Source organism: Taudactylus pleione, unplaced genomic scaffold (assembly GCF_031769625.1).
Source record: "Taudactylus pleione unplaced genomic scaffold, aTauple2 ptg000289l, whole genome shotgun sequence".
Classification (NCBI taxonomy): Eukaryota; Metazoa; Chordata; class Amphibia; order Anura; family Myobatrachidae; genus Taudactylus; species Taudactylus pleione.
In genome coordinates, this window is record NW_028284691.1 from 2,133,939 (window position 1) to 2,151,049 (window position 17,111).

Consider the following 17,111-nt stretch of genomic DNA (forward strand, 5'->3'; position numbering starts at 1 on the left):
GCAAGAACTATACAGAGAATATGTAGTCATTCACATCAGTCCCTTTCCCGTTGCAGTTTACAGTCAAAAACATACAAAAAACCCCAGGAAACCAGAATAAATTAAGCAAACCCCATGCAAACACAGGGAGAACATAAAAACTCCACACAGATAGGGTTCTGGTTGGAATCAAATCCAGTGTTGTAAGACAGAGTTGAAGTCAACGGTAACTAATTGAAAGACTGTGTCAGTTGTAAACACAAGTACTGGTTTATACAGGTACGAGGCTAAATCCAGTTACTATATGTATATCACATTCCCCCCAACCGTAATGCATTCATGGGCGGAGGCATGCACCCACAACCTCGGGTCTTTAATTACCTCCGCGCATATTAAATGCACCACGTCTTCCCTACCACTTCTTTTCCTGTATTAATCTCACACACAACTCCGTCCCGTCCCTCCGCCCTGCCTCAGTTCTACCCCGTTCTTACTTCTGCTTTGTGCTTATCCTTACAAATTAACTCATCTGCTCTCTTATTTCTCTGTATTAACCCCTTTATCTCTTTTGTGTCATGTCCTCTCCCACTGATGTCTAATGGCAGATGCAGTTAAGTTTTTTTTCCTATCTCTCTCTCTCTGCTTTTCTCTTCCTACTGTACGTGTGATATTATATTGTTGATTGCACATCTCATCCAAATGTTGATAATCCTGTATACATAATTACATATAGCCGTTTATACTGACCTGAATGTTTCTCAGTCCTTCAATCAGATAGTCACAGTTTGCCGGAGACAGAACATAAAAGAAGAAAATATAAACCAGCAGGAAATTATCCATTTGGAAATGCACCTTGTATGGCTGAAATTGAGTGTTATAGATAATATCCAAAAATATGTTGCTATTTAGTAAGTCGTCAAATATTGCACAACTCCAGTGCTAGATTATTTATATGCCATCTGCCAATGTAGCACACATTTCTATAATATGTAAGAGAGCATACTTAAGGGGGTTTCCAGTTACCCAGACCACCACCCACCCCATAGCTCCAATCACGTTATCTGCTGACACCTAACCACCCTCCCCAAAACTCCAATCACATTATCTGCTAAATCCTGAGAACCTGGAACCTCCCAGTTATCTGTACTAAAGTAAGACATTGTCTATTATCTAGCTGAGATGGTCAGATTTATGTAAAGTAGGTTACTATTAATGTGGAGTTAATTAAATTAATGTACAGTTTACTTTATGTACCGTTAGACTATTTAGGCTTTGATTACACAGCAGATTCTATGGTATATGAGGCACATCTACTGATCTAACATACGATAGAAATTGCTGAGTATCACCATCGAATGTAAATAGTCAGTCTAATACGGTGATTAGTAAATTTGGGTCTTTGAACGTAAAGTCGTAAACCGTGTTGCAGCGATTACAAATCGACTTTGAACATGAATCTTAGTAAATATACCCATTAGAATGGAGGTGGAGTGAGGCAGATGGGGTATCAGTCAGCAGGAAGGGACAGTGTGGCAGATGGGGTATCAGTCAGCAGGCAGGGACAGTGTGGCAGATAGGGCATCAGTCAGCAGGAAGGGACAGTGTGGCAGATGTGGTATCTGTTAGAGAGTAAGGTCAGTGTGGCAGATGGGGTTTCAGTCAGTAGGAAGGGACAGTGTGGCAAGTGTGGTATCTGTTAGAGAGGAAGGTCAGTGTGGCAGATGGGGTGTCAGTCAGCAGGAAGGGACAGTGTGGCAGATGTGGTATCTGTTAGAGAAGAAGATCAGTGTGGCAGATGGAGTATCAGTCAGCAGGAAGGGACAGTGTGGCAGATGGAGTATCAGTCAGCAGGAAGGGACAGTGTGGCAGATAGGGTATCAGTCAGCAGGAAGGGACAGTGTGGCAGATGTGGTATCTGTTAGAGAGGAAGGGATAGTGTGGCAGATGGGGTGTCAGTCAGCAGGAAGGGACAGTGTGGCAGACAGGGCCAGACTGGCCATCGGGCACTTCTGGCAAATGCCAGAAGGGCCGATGGGCAGACGGGACGATTTTGGCTGAAGCGCTGAGCGCAGGCTTACCTGGCCGGCGCTCCAGTGTTCAGCATTTCCCATTATTTATATATGCCACGGCTGCATCATAGCGTAATGACGTCATGACGCGGCAGCGTCATGACGTCATTGCGCTGGCGGCAGCCGTGTGAATTGGGCAGCTTTATCCAGCTCCCGAGAGCTGGCAACTTGCCGGGTAAGCGGGCGGCGTCATGATGCGGCAGCGTCATGACGTCATGACGTGCTGAGTTTGATGCATGGTGGGGGCGGGGCATGCCTTCTGTGAGCTCAGCTGAGTGTAGGGGGGCGGGGGCCGACTGGTGCACAGGCAGCGCGACACCCACGGCGGCGGCGGTGATGTCATTACGCATCTGGCTCAGGGATAAAAAAGCGCGGTGTGGGTGGGAAGCCGGAGTGGACTGGATGCCATTTTGGGACTGCATGAGTTGCCAGCTGAGAGACGGATGCCATCTGAGACTGCAGCAGAGACCCCAGTGCCCAGTGAATCGTGTGTGCAGTCACATTGTCAAAGTGAGTGTGCACAATTTTTATTCCCCTTGGTGTGGTGGGTGGGCTGCTCTGTGCAAGCTAGCAGTGCCTGGCCAGGCAGTAGTCAATTGGTGTGGTGGGTGGGCTGTTCTGTGCCAAACTATCAGTGGTCACTAAGGAAGTAAACTACTATAAGTACTGTAGGCTACAGTAGTGTCTTGTATTTACTGAGGCTGTCACTATTTCAGGATTTACTGAGGCTGTCACTATTTCAGTTTTAAACCTTGAAGTTGGTTTCTCTAAATGGAAGTGTAATGGTTGGTTATTTAATCCAGGTATAATATATTACTAACATATGCATATTGTTAGAAGAAGAATATTGTATGTTTTGGTACCTAACCCTGCTACGCTCCCTACCCCCATGGCAAATGCTAAGGGCGCCCTGCCCGGTGTTGGGATTAAGATAGGCGTTGAAATGCCAACGCCTATCTTAACTCCCTTTTTGGGATTTGGATGTTCGTATTGAGACTGGCGGCATAGTGGCTGCCCGTCGGTCTCATAACTAAATCCCATTTTTAATACATAAGGGCGTTGGATTGATTTTATGTTGTGCGTCAACTTAAAACCATTCCGACACCCATGTGCCCCTCTTGCCCTCCATCGTTCTTGCCTAGTTGCGCAGCAGGGACTGGAACAATGGATACTCACTGGCTGTGCACATTAGAGCAATAGGCTGCACAGCCCCTGCAGTGCACAGAGGTGTATGTGTAATGTTTAATGTGCTGTGTTTTAACTTAAAGACCATACTTTACACCACTTCCTCCATGCGGTGCAGGAGTCATGCTGCCTATTGCTATAAAGCACAGCCCCTGACCGTCCATGGCTGCCACGCCTTTCAAATGTTGATATGGGGGGTGAGCCGCACCCTTGCCCCCCCCCTGTTCTGACACCCATATTAATAAACTTTATTGCGCAGTAAGGATAGTCAGGGGCGTTTCTAGAGAATATGGAGCTTGTGTGCAGTCTACGTCACAGGCCTCTTCCCCTCAGGCTGGCAGCACACAGAGTTCAGCACGGCCAGTGCTGCATTTATAGACTCTGGGCACTAGCGCGTGCCCAGAGTCTATAGCGCATGAGCTTGCCACTTTCCCTGTACTGCACATGCACAAAACGATGGTGCAATGGCTGGCAGCCATTTTTACACGCTAGCAATGGTGCCAACGTTGGACTCCGGAGAGGTAAGTATTGATTGTATGGGTGTGTGGTGCGGGCCCCCCTGGACTCATGGGCCTGTGTGCACTGCACACCCTGCACCCATTATAAATACATCCCTGAGGATAGTATCATACATAAGAGTTAATTTTATTGTGCCAGATGCACTGTTTTTAGTTTATGTTAAGTGTACAGCTACACTCAGAGATATCCCTGATACCTGCTGTGATCCCTCCATTCCTGCCTACAGCCACAATTTCCCTAGAGGGTTGGGTATAAAATCATTCTAAGGTCAGATTAATTTTGAGACTGGTTCACTGCCTGCGCTACTTCATTTAGTGTTTGCTAGCATGCCTAATATCACAATGTATTGTGCTTTGAGCACTGGGTGCTTTGCACTGATATAAGGTAACTTAGGTAAGACACGTTGTGTGTTCATGTCCTGTTGAAAATGCCGTTGTGTTAAGGTGCCCACACACATAGCAATATTTTACCCAGTCTGGCCGATTCCGACACATTGGAACAACAGATCGTGTAAAATATGCCAAATCATGAGTTCCCACTCACGATCATAATGCGATGCACGTCCCTGCAGGTCGAAAGGGCACATTGGGCCTGACAACTGAGTGCTACATCAGTTGGTATTGATTAGGGGTATTCAACATGTGGCCCTCTAGCAGCTGTAAAAATACACATCCCAGCATGCCCTACCACAGTTTTGCTATTAGTGTATGCTAAAATGGTGGGAGGGCATGCTGGGATGAGTACTTCCACAACAGCTGGAAGGGCAGACACATACTTGTCTAGTCTCTCAGAATGGCCTAGAGGCTCCCAAAAACATAGTTGTACACCCAGCTGCCTGGAAGAGTGGTCAAGTCTACCGGAGTCTTAGAGCGAAAGTGGGTGGTCCTATTGGCCGATGATGCAATTTGCTCTGAATCATGTAATTGTAGCACCGAACCCTGGTTCACAATCCCGCTAACCACAGCAGTGTTTTGCGGGGTCGCGGGCACAATGAGGTAACCCAATTATTTCCAAGGTAATCAAGGGCATGTGTAAATACCTTGATTAATATTGTCCCCAGAACTATGTGATTGTTTGAAATTACTGCACATGATAGTGGATATTTTATTTATTGCTTAGCCATATATTTTGGGTTAACTTTTTCCTTTCATTTTTTTTTTTTTTGGACATGAGAATTTTAAATGGGTGTTTTGTTTTTTTTTATTAATACTTGATTTAAGGAATAATAAAGAATTTGATTGTAGCATATAAAACAAGTGGCTTAAAATATGGGCGCGATGTGTAATGTAAAAGTCTGATCTGTGCATGGTGTAAACTAGATGAAAACGTTACTGTTCAGGTCAGCATACATCGTAAGAAAGTTGCTACATTTACATGGTTCTGATTTCAGTTTTTAGGTCGCATGTAATTTGCACTTGTGATTTGGTGAGTACATGTGGGCAACTCATCAGGTCCATTATAGCAAGTAGGTGTACTTTACTGTCCAAATTATGAATAATGTAGGGATAAGGGAAATAGAAATAGAATTGTTTGTTCTTGTCTCTTCTGTCTGATTTTATGGTTTTCTTGTTAAAACTGTTTTATATGGTCTGGCTAACAAACCCTTGTCTCATTTATTTACAATGGCCCTGATTCAGAGCCGGACGCTCTGACTAGAGCGCTCGCTCTGAATCAAGGCCCACCTCCATAATTATGGAGCGTCCTCCTGGACGCTCGTATAGCTGTGGGTCACCACCCACAGCCTATACGAGCGTGCAGGATGATGGTCGCGATGGTCTTGACCATCGCGACCATCGCCACTGCGAGCCGAAGCCTGCGGTTGAGTTTCTCAACCGCAAGGCCCGGAGTGATTTTGGCTCTATCAATAAATTCACCTGAGTAATACTGGCATTGACTGTTTCAGTACATCACCATCTTTCTGTCTGTTCCCCCGCAGATATCTATATTGCAGCTTTTTGGTACAAGGAAGCATATGGAAAGATGCATATTCAGGCTATTGACATGAAGTTGCGTGGATCAAGGCATCAGGTAGTCTTGAAATATTTTTATTAAAGCTTTAAATTTCCAGTACTGTAAATGTTGTTGACATTATTAATGAGCAAAACACTAGCACAAGGCTTTATGTGTTTGTCTTTTGCACAGTAGGGCTGCAGGTGTAGTTATGCTTGTTTTTTCATTTACCTATTTGTGTGTAATTGTCTCTTCATATGGTGAAGCAAGTGGATATATCTATTTTTTTTCAGTTCAGAACTTCTTGGTGGACAATAGGGACATTCGCACTGGCAGTATGTTGATGAAGGCGTTTCAACCAAAATGTAAAACAGATTCTCCAACATGCTGAATAGTGCAAAAACAGATGAATTTTGTCTTGTCCTACAGTCCAACCCCACCCGCACTCCATACTGCTTTATTTACCAGAAACCTGTGGTTTTTCTATTTTCTAATTTTATTACATGTCGCATATAAATGTAGTTTTAGGAAAGAAGTACAACAAAAAAATGAAGGATGAGTCCCAATAAAAGTGTAGTGCCCTCACTGAAAGCAGGAAATGCACCTTTAATTCCATGACTTTGGCATGTTAATACAAAAGTTGACTCGCTGACGCACCTAACCTGTATTCATCAAGGAAACCCTCAATCCACTCCTCTGGAGAGGCTGTGAACTGCTCGAGGAGCAAAGAGAAGAATGCTGTCACCAAGTGACAGACTGTGAATATACCTGTCAGAAGACACAGCAGTGCAATGAGATGAGGCATTGGGCTGAAAGTGGGATGAATACTGAAGAGCATCTTACAGAATTAGTGGCCTTTACTCCTTTTTCAGGTGAGATGGATGAGGTGTGTGTATGTGTGTATATGTATATAATATAATTTTTTTTAGTGTTTTCAAATGTATCAAATTACAAAATTTATTTAATATGTTGGATAATCCTCAAATATCTTCCTTGAAAGGTTTTTGTAAAATATGGACTCCAAACAAACACGAAAAGGTGGAGCCGAAAAAATAAGGGAGAAGAAAAAGAAGATTCTTGAAGCTGATGCTGAAAAATGTGTCAAAATAACTGATATGTTCAGTCGCCATCAAGAAGGTCACAAAATTCCTGGGAAAACATCCAGTGAAGAGGTTTCTGAAATACAGATTGATCAAAACAAGTATTCCGGATTCTGCAAGCCCGAGTCAACAGAAGGAACATCAGACCATTATAGCTGTGTGTGAGCATCAGAGTTCGGCAGTAACAGATGATCTAATACCCAGACAAGATGTCAGTGTCCTGAAGGATTTCTTGCCAGAACAAGAGTGTGAAAAAAGGCAAGATTTAAATGATTGAAGTAAACAAAGTTCAGAGTACAAGTCTCCATTCAATTGCTTTGTTCGGCCTAAAACAACTCAATTAGCCTTATTTTTTAATTGCCACCCAAAACAAAACATCAGTGATCCTGTCATAAAGAAAGCGCTTCTTCGCAAAGATGGCTCAAACCGCAAGTGGCTGACCTACAATGAAGAAAAAAATGCTGTATTTTGCTCTGTCTGTCTGGCATTTTCAAAGAGTTCTTCATCAAATCCATTCATTGAAGGAATGACAGACAGAAGACATATTCATCAAAGAATTGAAGAACATGAAAAAAGTGTCTTGCACAGAGCCTGCACTGAAGCTTATTTTTTGAATGCCAGCAGTGCAGATATCAATAACTTGGTGCTTTGCAATCAAATGTCCGTACACAGAGAACAAGTTAGAAAAAGACGTCAGATATTGGAGGGTGTCATAGACATTGTGAAAGTGATTGGTAAGCACGGACTTGGCTATCGAGGAAATAAATATGAGGCTGCGTACACCCTAGAGGACCTTTCTCAAGATCATGGCAATTTTTTAGAGTTTGTTTTACTGGTTAGCAAGTACAATGTTTGTCTTCAGGAACATGTCAATGATTGCATAATAAAAAGCAAAAAGGTGCATTCAAGAGGAAAAGGCAGAGGCTCATGTGTAACCTTGCTATCCAAAACAACACTAAATAAAGTTATAGAAACAATACGACAGCTTATTCAGGAGGCAGTAGCTAGCGATGTTAGAGAAGCCGGGATGTTCTCAGTACAAATTGATACAACTCAAGATATCACCTCAAAAGATCAGTGCTCTGTAATTGTTCGGTACGTGACAGATTGCATTCATGAGAAGCTCCTTGCAGTGGTCAATTGTGAATCTTCATCTGGAGAATACTTCCTTAACTTGCTAATGCAAGTTCTACAGTCCTGCAAAATTAACATAAAAAATTGCACTGGCAGTTCTACTGATGGAGCAGCAAACATGCAAGGACAGTATAGAGGTTTCTCTAGATGGTTGTCGACAGAATCTCCAGACCAAATTCATGTCTGGTGTTATGCGCATGTTCTGAATTTAGTACTGGCAGATACCACAAAAGTTGTTATTGCAAGTGCACCGTTATTTACTTTAATGAATGATGTTGCAGTATTTATTCAGGAGTCTTATCAATGCATGAATATATGGCTAAATGTCAGTCAGGACCCTCACCATCGAAGACTCTCTGTGATCGGTGAAACTCGCTGGTGGTCTAAAGATGCAGCACTTAGAAAAGTATTTGGATCATTTTCACAACCAGATTCTGCTTTGTACATTGACCTTATTGTCACATTGGCAAAGATTGAAGAGAACCCAAGATCTAAACCGGAAGTGCGCATAAAAGCAAAAACATACGTAGAATCTCTGCTTAAATATGAGACCATTCTCACAGCTCATATATTTCTTCGTATTTTTGAGCTGACATCACCGTTGTCAAAATATCTACAAACCAGTGGATTGGATATATTAAAAGCTCATCACATGGTCTCTGGGACACAAGAAAATCTCAAAAAGCTTGCTAGAGATTTTGAAGCAGTTAAGAACACTGCAGATAATGTTGTAATTTGGGCAAATGACAAAACCCAAGAACTTGAAGATTGTGAACTTGAAGTACAGACCACCCTGCCTCATAAAAGGTTAAGGAAGAACAAATCAATGGCTGGAGAGTCTGCTCAAGATGAAGTAATATCTCATGCCGTGACAGCATATAAGATACAAGTACACAATGTGATCCTTGACGTAATCAATGAGAGCATAACCCGACGTTTTCTCTCCAGTGGAATACTATTCGCAGACTATGCTTGCCTAGACCCTAGGAATTTCTCCAGCATAAGAGAACAAGGGCTTCAGATACCAGCAATGGAAGATTTAAGTAAACTGTTGATCAAATTTGACGATGATGCCACAGCTGAAAATGTGCAGTGTGAATTAACTAGTCTAGCTTTGCACTGGGAAAAATTTAAGTCATCGGCATTAGAAGAACACTCTGTGAGGGTGTTGAGAGAAATGCCTATGGAAGACCGAAGTCAGCAATTTGATGAAATGGAGCTTGTGAATAAGCAATGTGCAACATGTAAGAACTGTGCTATTTGTTGTTATCAAATTTCACGGCGATACAATTTATTAACAGATGCCTATAAGGTTATTGGCCTGGCCTACAAATTCATACTGACTCTATCATTCACACAAGTTGCTTGCGAGAGAAGCTTCTCCACGTTGAAGTTCATTAAGAATCGACTAAGAAATGCAGTATCCCAGGACCATTTAGATTCCTTCATGCTGATGGCTACAGAAAAAGAAATTCTCATGAGTCTTGATGTGGATGCCATAATTAACAGAGTTGCAGAGAAGAGTGAATCCTTACAAAGTCTTCTTATTCCTTGAAAGCTCAACATGTCCAGAGTTTTTGCAGGGTTCAAAGTAAAGACTAGAACTGGTTGGTTACTCTATAAAGTACCTATGCACTTGTCAATATAACATATTTTATTAAAATATTAATTAAAACCAAAATACAATGGGTGTGATTCAATTCAACTTGAATTGAATAGCACCGGTAATGAGCTCCGGGAGCTATTTAATTCAGTGCGCTGTTAAACACGGATTTCTTTTCACATCCCTCCTGGGGTGTGATCAGAAATCCGCAAAAAGTACAGGCACAATGCAGTTTTCTGCCCTTAGCGCAGCAAAAACAGCATTATGCCAGGAAGTTTAGTCGGAAAATGCCCGTTCTAGCGACTAAACACCCTTTATAAGGGGGTGGGACAGCGAGCATTCCCTGACCTAACAGCACAAAGAATTGAATAGGGCCGGAAGCTCATTTCAGGCACTATTCAATTTGCATTGAATTGAATCAAGCCCATTAATTTGAATTTCTACATGTGGTACATATATCATAAATGGAAAATAAAAAAATATATAAACACTACACATAAAAGGAAATGGGGTGTTGGTAGCAGCGCTCTGCTTGACTTTTAAGTGTGATTCAGAGCAGCTGGGTACTGAGTAGTCCAGTCTAGCATGGTGCTAAATAAAATTTTGTTTGTACACAGTTCTACACTTTTTTGTGTGTTTTGGTGGTATTAGTTGTGTGAGTGATAGTTCCAACAAAGCAGTATTGTGTCTGTGGTTATATGGAAAACGCAAAACAAGAGGCCCATTTACCAAGGAGTTGTATCATACACAATGATTTTTAAAACTCATTGGGGGGAATTAAATTCAGTGCGCTGTGTTTTTGGAGAATTGCTGGTTTTCGCGCCTTATCAAGGATGTTAAGTCGCGTTAACCGGCATTCTCTGACCAAAGTGCCGGGCACACGGCTGTTAGCGCCGCGCTAAGCATAAAAGCAGCTGCGCACCTGGCACTTTGGTCGGATTTCTCCACGCATCCCCAAGGGATTGCGAGAAGAAATCCTTAGTGTGCCCAAACAGCGCGGTGTACTGAATAGCTGCGGCAGCTCCCTCCCGTGGCTATTATACATTGCGTTGAAATGAATTCCCCCCATTGCGTATGATGGTGCTCCAGCCTATCATCTCATAACTCATCTGTTTGAAACTACAGTTGGGAGCTGATTGACTTGAGCACCATTTATCATATGCAACCAGTTTTAAAAATAATTGAGTACAATACAGCTCCTTAATAAATGGGCCTCTTAAGTCTGTTTGAAGTTAATACTATTTGGAGACACACTGATCCTTAATGCATTCTTAGTTATCCAGCATGTGACTCCAAGGATATTTAGGTATAGTTGTCTGGGACTCTGAGATAAGATTGCGCCTCTTGCCATATTATAACATGTGTGTGTGTGTATGTATGTGTATATATATACAATATAATATATCTATCCCTAATACACCTATGGTATGACAACTGGATGCCTGCTGGCATGTGAGAACCTTTTTTAGAGTGTTTGACTGACTGTATGTAGACTGTGTGCGTATGTGTCTCTAAACATGGTGTTGAATGAGTGCAATGGTGATAAGACTCCTGAATAAACACTGCAACGTCATTCTATACAGTAAATAACTATGTACAACCATTGTGGTATCTGCCAATACTAAATAACCAGTAGTGGCATTCTGCTCTGCTTGCTTACCGGTAAGTCTAGCAGATGCTGTTCACAGGGTTCGGACATCCAGAAGTGGATCCCTTAAGGATATCCTTGCTGTATACTCTGTGGTGGCAAGGAGAATACCTGTAAGGTACCCCTGACTCCGCTGCCTAGGTAAATGCTGCAGAAGAAAGGTAGTTCGGTTGTGGTCACTCAACTAGCGCCACTGAAAGGAGCTGTAATGGTGGGGACACATGTGCCAGCATGTTTTGTCCAATCGTTGCCTTTGTAAAGGTTGGGGGGAGAGGGGTGTGTCATATTTTACTTGAGTTGTATAAAGAGAACCCCAGAAAAGCGCAGGATAATTAAATCCTAAATAGATTAATTAGCACCTATGTTGAGGGGTGTCTGTCAAACCTCAAATGTTCCACACATGGGATAAACGGCCACAATGATAATACACAGTGCTTGATGGAATATAAGATGTAAAATACATAGAGACTAGGGGTGAGCGGGTTCGGATTTCTGAAATCCGAACCCCCCCGAGCCCCCCCGATCGAGGCCGATCCGAGTCAGGCTCGACTTTTCCCGCCTGACTCGGATCTGAAATCGAGGCAAAACATCATCATCCCGCCTTCCGGGTCTTGCGGGTTTTGGATCCTATATAAAGTACCCGCGCCGGCGCCATTTTCTCACTCGGCTGTGGACAGTGAAGAGGGAGGGTGGGAGTTAGGGCTGGCTGGGCTGTGTAGTGTAGTGTAGTGCAGAGTAGTGTTGTGCTGTTCTGCGCTGTGCTGCTGTTGTCCATAGAGGCTGTGTCCACTACTTCAAAGTCCATAGGGGCTGGCTGTGTTGTGCTGTGCTGCTGTTGTCCATAGGGGCAGTGTCCACTACTTCAAAGTCCATAGGGGCTGGCTGGACTGTGTTGTGCAGTCAGCTCTCCATAGGGGCTGTGTCCACTCCAAAGTCCTGTGCAGTGTCCCAGTCCTAAAGGGGTGCTGTAGTGTTGTCCAGGGGGTGCTCTGTCCGTCAGGGGTGCTCCCCCCAAGTGCTAAAAAAAAAAAAATTTTTTCTGTGTTTGTGAATTGTGTGCGCAGTAGCCGCACGTGCATCAACAAAGTAGTGTCAAGCGTGCGCCTGTGTCATAAGTAAAGGGCCGGCTGGCTTGACCGTTAAAGGGTGCTGTAACCCCCAAAGTACACTCCAGTTCAAACCAAATAAAAAAATATTTTCTGTGTTTGTGAATTGTGTGCGCAGTAGCCGCACGTGCATCAACAAAGTAGTGGCAAGCGTGCGCCTGTGTCATAAGTAAAGGGCCGGCTGGCTTGACCGTTAAAGGGTGCTGTAACCCCCAAAGTACACTCCAAACCAAATAAAAAAATATTTTCTGTGTTTGTGAATTGTGTGCGCAGTAGCCGTACGTGCATCAACAAAGTAGTGCCAAGCGTGCGCCTGTGTCATAAGTAAAGGGCCGGCTGGCTTTACCGTTAAAGGGTGCTGTAACCCCCAAAGTACACTCCAAACCAAATAAAAAAATATTTTCTGTGTTTGTGAATTGTGTGCGCAGTAGCCGCACGTGCATCAACAAAGTAGTGGCAAGCGTGCGCCTGTGTCATAAGTAAAGGGCCGGCTGGCTTTACCGTTAAAGGGTGCTGTAACCCCCAAAGTACACTCCAAACCAAATAAAAAAATATTTTCTGTGTTTGTGAATTGTGTGCGCAGTAGCCGCACATGCATCAACAAAGTAGTGCCAAGCGTGCGCCTGTGTCCCATAAATAAAGGGCCGGCTGGATTGACCGCTAAAGGGTGCTGTAACCCCCAAAGGGCACTCCAAACAAAATAAAAAAATATATTTCTGTGTTTGTGAATTGTGTGCACTGTGGCTGCACGTACATCAACAAAGGAGCAGCGCCAAGCGTGCGCCTGTGTCCCATAAGTAAAGGGCCGGCTGGCTCATTTCTTAAAGGGTGGTGTAACCCACAAAGTGCACTAGTCTCCACCAAAAAGAAAAAATTATTTTCTGTGTTTGTGTGCGCCTTAGCCGCACGTATATATCAATATAACATAAATGGAGGACCAAACTTTCTCCGATAAAAATAAAATAGGGAAAGATCAAGAACCACTTCCTCCTAGTGCTGAAGCTGCTGCCACTAGTCATGACATAGACGATAACATGCCATCAACGTCGTCTGCCAAGGCCGATGCCCAATGTCATAGTAGAGGGCACATACAATCCCACATGACAAAGTTCAGGAAAATGACCTTGAAAAAAACATTTAAATCATCTGAAGAGAAACGTAAACTTGCCAATATGCCATTTACGACACGGAGTAGCAAGGAACGGCTAAGGTCGATCCCTATGTTCATGACTAGTGGTTCAGCTTCACATGACGATGGAAGCCCTCCTCCCACTAAAAAAATCAAAAGAGTTAAGCTGGCAAAAGCACAGCGAAGAACTGTGCTTTCTAAGAAGATATCACAAATCCCCAAGGAGAGTCCAAGTGTGGTGGTGGTTGCGATGCCTGACCTTCCCAGCTAGTGATGAGCGGTTCGGATTCTGAGGAATCCGAACCTCTCCGAACAGGTGGAATCCGAGTCCACCCGAACGCAAGTTCGGGTGTTCCCGCCTGACTCGGATTCCACCTCGAGGCCGAACGTCACCCGTCCGGCGTCGGATTCTCGCGAGAGCCGAGTGACGTTCGGCCTCAATAAAAAGGCACGGCGCCCGGCAGTCGGCGCCATTTCTCGCGTGACGCGTAGTTAGGTAGTTAGCTAGTGCGCTGTCTGTTCTAGTGTTAGATAGATTAGAGTAGGCAGTGCTCTGTGACTTTACTGGGCATAAGCCCTTGTGTGTGCTCCGTGACTGGGCATAATAAGCCCACTGTGTGTATGTGTACTCTACTACTCACTGTATTATACAAGCTCCATGACAACTGACAGGGCATAGCCCACTGAGTGTATTATACAAGCTCCGTGACAGGGCATAGCCCACTGAGTATTATACAAGCTCCTTGACAGGGCATAGCCCACTGTGTCTATTATACAAGCTCTGTGACAGGGCATAGCCCACTGTGTCTATTATACAAGCTCCGTGACAGGGCATAAGCCCACTGAGTGTATTATACAAGCTCCGTGACAGGGCATAAGCCCACTGAGTATTATACAAGCTCCGTGACAGGGCATAGCCCACTCAGTGTATTATACAAGCTCCGTGACAGGGCATAGCCCACTGAGTATTATACAAGCTTCTTGACAGGGCATAGCCCACTGTGTCTATTATACAAGCTCTGTGACAGGGCATAGCCCACTGTGTCTATTATACAAGCTCCGTGACAGGGCATAGCCCACTGAGTGTATTATACAAGCTCCGTGACAGGGCATATGCCCACTGAGTATTATACAAGCTCCGTGACAGGGCATAGCCCACTGAGTGTATTATACAAGCTCCGTGACAGGGCATAGCCCACTGTGTCTATTATACAAGCTCCGTGACAGGGCATAGCCCACTGTGTCTATTATACAAGCTCCGTGACAGGGCATAGCCCACTGGGTCTATTATACAAGCTCCGTGACAGGGCATAGCCCACTGAGTGTATTATACAAGCTCCGTGACAGGGCATAGCCCACTGTGTCTATTATACAAGCTCCGTGACAGGGCATAGCCCACTGAGTGTATTATACAAGCTCCGTGACAGGGCATAGCCCACTGTGTCTATTATACAAGCTCCGTGACAGGGCATAAACCCACTGAGTATTATACAAGCTCCGTGACAGGGCATAGCCTACTGTGTCTATTATACAAGCTCCGTGACAGGGCATAGCCCACTGAGTGTATTATACAAGCTCCGTGACAGGGCATAGCCCACTGTGTCTATTATACAAGCTCCGTGACAGGGCATAAGCCCACTGAGTATTATACAAGCTCCGTGACAGGGCATAGCCCACTGTGTCTATTATACAAGCTCCGTGACAGGGCATAGCCCACTGGGTCTATTATACAAGCTCCGTGACAGGGCATAGCCCACTGAGTGTATTATACAAGCTCCGTGACAGGGCATAGCCCACTGGGTCTATTATACAAGCTCCGTGACAGGGCATAGCCCACTGTGTCTATTATACAAGCTCCGTGACAGGGCATAGCCCACTGAGTGTATTATACAAGCTCCGTGACAGGGCATAGCCCACTGTGTCTATTATACAAGCTCCGTGACAGGGCATAAACCCACTGAGTATTATACAAGCTCCGTGACAGGGCATAGCCTACTGTGTCTATTATACAAGCTCCGTGACAGGGCATAGCCCACTGAGTGTATTATACAAGCTCCGTGACAGGGCATAAGCCCACTGAGTATTATACAAGCTCCGTGACAGGGCATAAGCCCACTGAGTATTATACAAGCTCCGTGACAGGGCATAGCCCACTGTGTCTATTATACAAGCTCCGTGACAGGGCATAGCCCACTGGGTGTATTATACAAGCTCCGTGACAGGGCATAAGCCCACTGAATATTATACAAGCTCCGTGACAGGGCATAAGCCCACTGTGTCTATTATACAAGCTCTGTGACAGGGCATAAGCCCACTGTGTCTATTATACAAGCTTCGTGACAGGGCATAGCCCACTGAGTCTATTATACAAGCTCCGTGACAGGGCATAAGCCCACTGAGTATTATACAAGCTTCGTGACAGGGCATAGCCCACTGAGTGTATTATACAAGCTCCGTGACAGGGCATAGCCCACTGTGTCTATTATACAAGCTCCGTGACAGGGCATAAGCCCACTGAGTATTATACAAGCTCCGTGACAGGGCATAAGCCCACTGTGTCTATTATACAAGCTCTGTGACAGGGCATAAGCCCACTGTGTCTATTATACAAGCTCCGTGACAGGGCATAGCCCACTGAGTCTATTATACAAGCTCCGTGACAGGGCATAAGCCCACTGAGTATTATACAAGCTTCGTGACAGGGCATAGCCCACTGAGTGTATTATACAAGCTCCGTGACAGGGCATAGCCCACTGTGTCTATTATACAAGCTCCGTGACAGGGCATAGCCCACTGTGTCTATTATACAAGCTCCGTGACAGGGCATAGCCCACTGTGTCTATTATACAAGCTCCGTGACAGGGCATAGCCCACTGAGTGTATTATACAAGCTCCGTGACAGGGCATAGCCCACTGTGTCTATTATACAAGCTCCGTGAAAGGGCATAGCCCACTGTGTGTATACAAGCTCTGTGACTCCAGTTCATAGTGATAAAGTAATATGGATCACGAGAATGAACTGAGAGGAGAGCAGAAACAACATGTAAATGCTAGCATTGCAGCGGCTGGAAGTCCATCACTTTTATCTAAAGCTGATGCTCAAGGGCGTAGAGGCTTTAAAACCTTAGGGAACCTGAAATCAAAAAATTTAGATTTTACAGGGGTAAAGACAAAAAAAAAACCTCTAAAGACTACTACTTTTGCAGAGAAACAGAAAATTGGCAACATACCATTCACCACACGTAGCGGCAAGGAAAGACTCAGGCTTTGCCCTTTATTTCTGAGTGGTGGTTCTGCAGCTGTCAGTGAGGCATCTTGTGCCTCTCGTGATGATAAAAGACCTTTTCAATCAGACTATAGAAGTGTGAAAAAATTTAAAACCAATAAGGCAGTCGAACAAACTGTGTTTTTTGAAACACAAATGTCAGAAATCCCTGAGGAGAGTCTAAGTGGGTCCACAAGTGGCATTTCTATGTGTAAGCCTGACCTTTCAGAGAAGCCGCCCTCCACAGTTTCTTTTCCATCTGTAGTTGTGGGGATGAGCAGTATTGCCGAGGACATAGAAATTGAGGATGCCACCGTGGAATTGCAAGAGGATGAGAGGAATATATGTGCAGCTGATGCTGGCACTAATGAGGATGTTGAGGATGAGGATATTATTTGTATAAGTCAGGCACCAGTGGAAGCAG

At 44.3% G+C, this 17,111-nt stretch overlaps 2 protein-coding genes across 2 annotated transcripts in view; one reads left to right on the forward strand and one right to left on the reverse strand.

Moving 5' to 3' along the window:
* The window catches only part of LOC148511927 (inter-alpha-trypsin inhibitor heavy chain H3-like), a 233,322-nt gene extending 232,399 nt beyond the window's left edge, over positions 1-923 (reverse strand). Inside the window, exon 1 of the mRNA XM_088482493.1 lies at positions 727-923. Coding sequence (XP_088338619.1) covers positions 727-819 — 93 coding nt within the window. The 5' untranslated portion in view covers positions 820-923. The remainder of the gene's footprint in view (positions 1-726) is intronic.
* Positions 924-7,328: 6,405 nt separating this feature from the next.
* Positions 7,329-9,491, forward strand: LOC148511928 (zinc finger MYM-type protein 1-like). Its single transcript, XM_088482494.1, has one exon. The coding sequence runs from the start codon at positions 7,329-7,331 to the stop codon at positions 9,489-9,491; it is 2,163 nt and encodes a 720-aa protein (XP_088338620.1).
* The last annotated feature ends 7,620 nt before the right edge of the window (positions 9,492-17,111 follow it).

What these genes read in the sequence shown, in the direction of transcription:
- LOC148511928 (XM_088482494.1), top strand. Translation starts at nt 7,329, where the DNA reads ATGACAGACAGAAGACATATTCATCAAAGAATTGAAGAACATGAAAAA.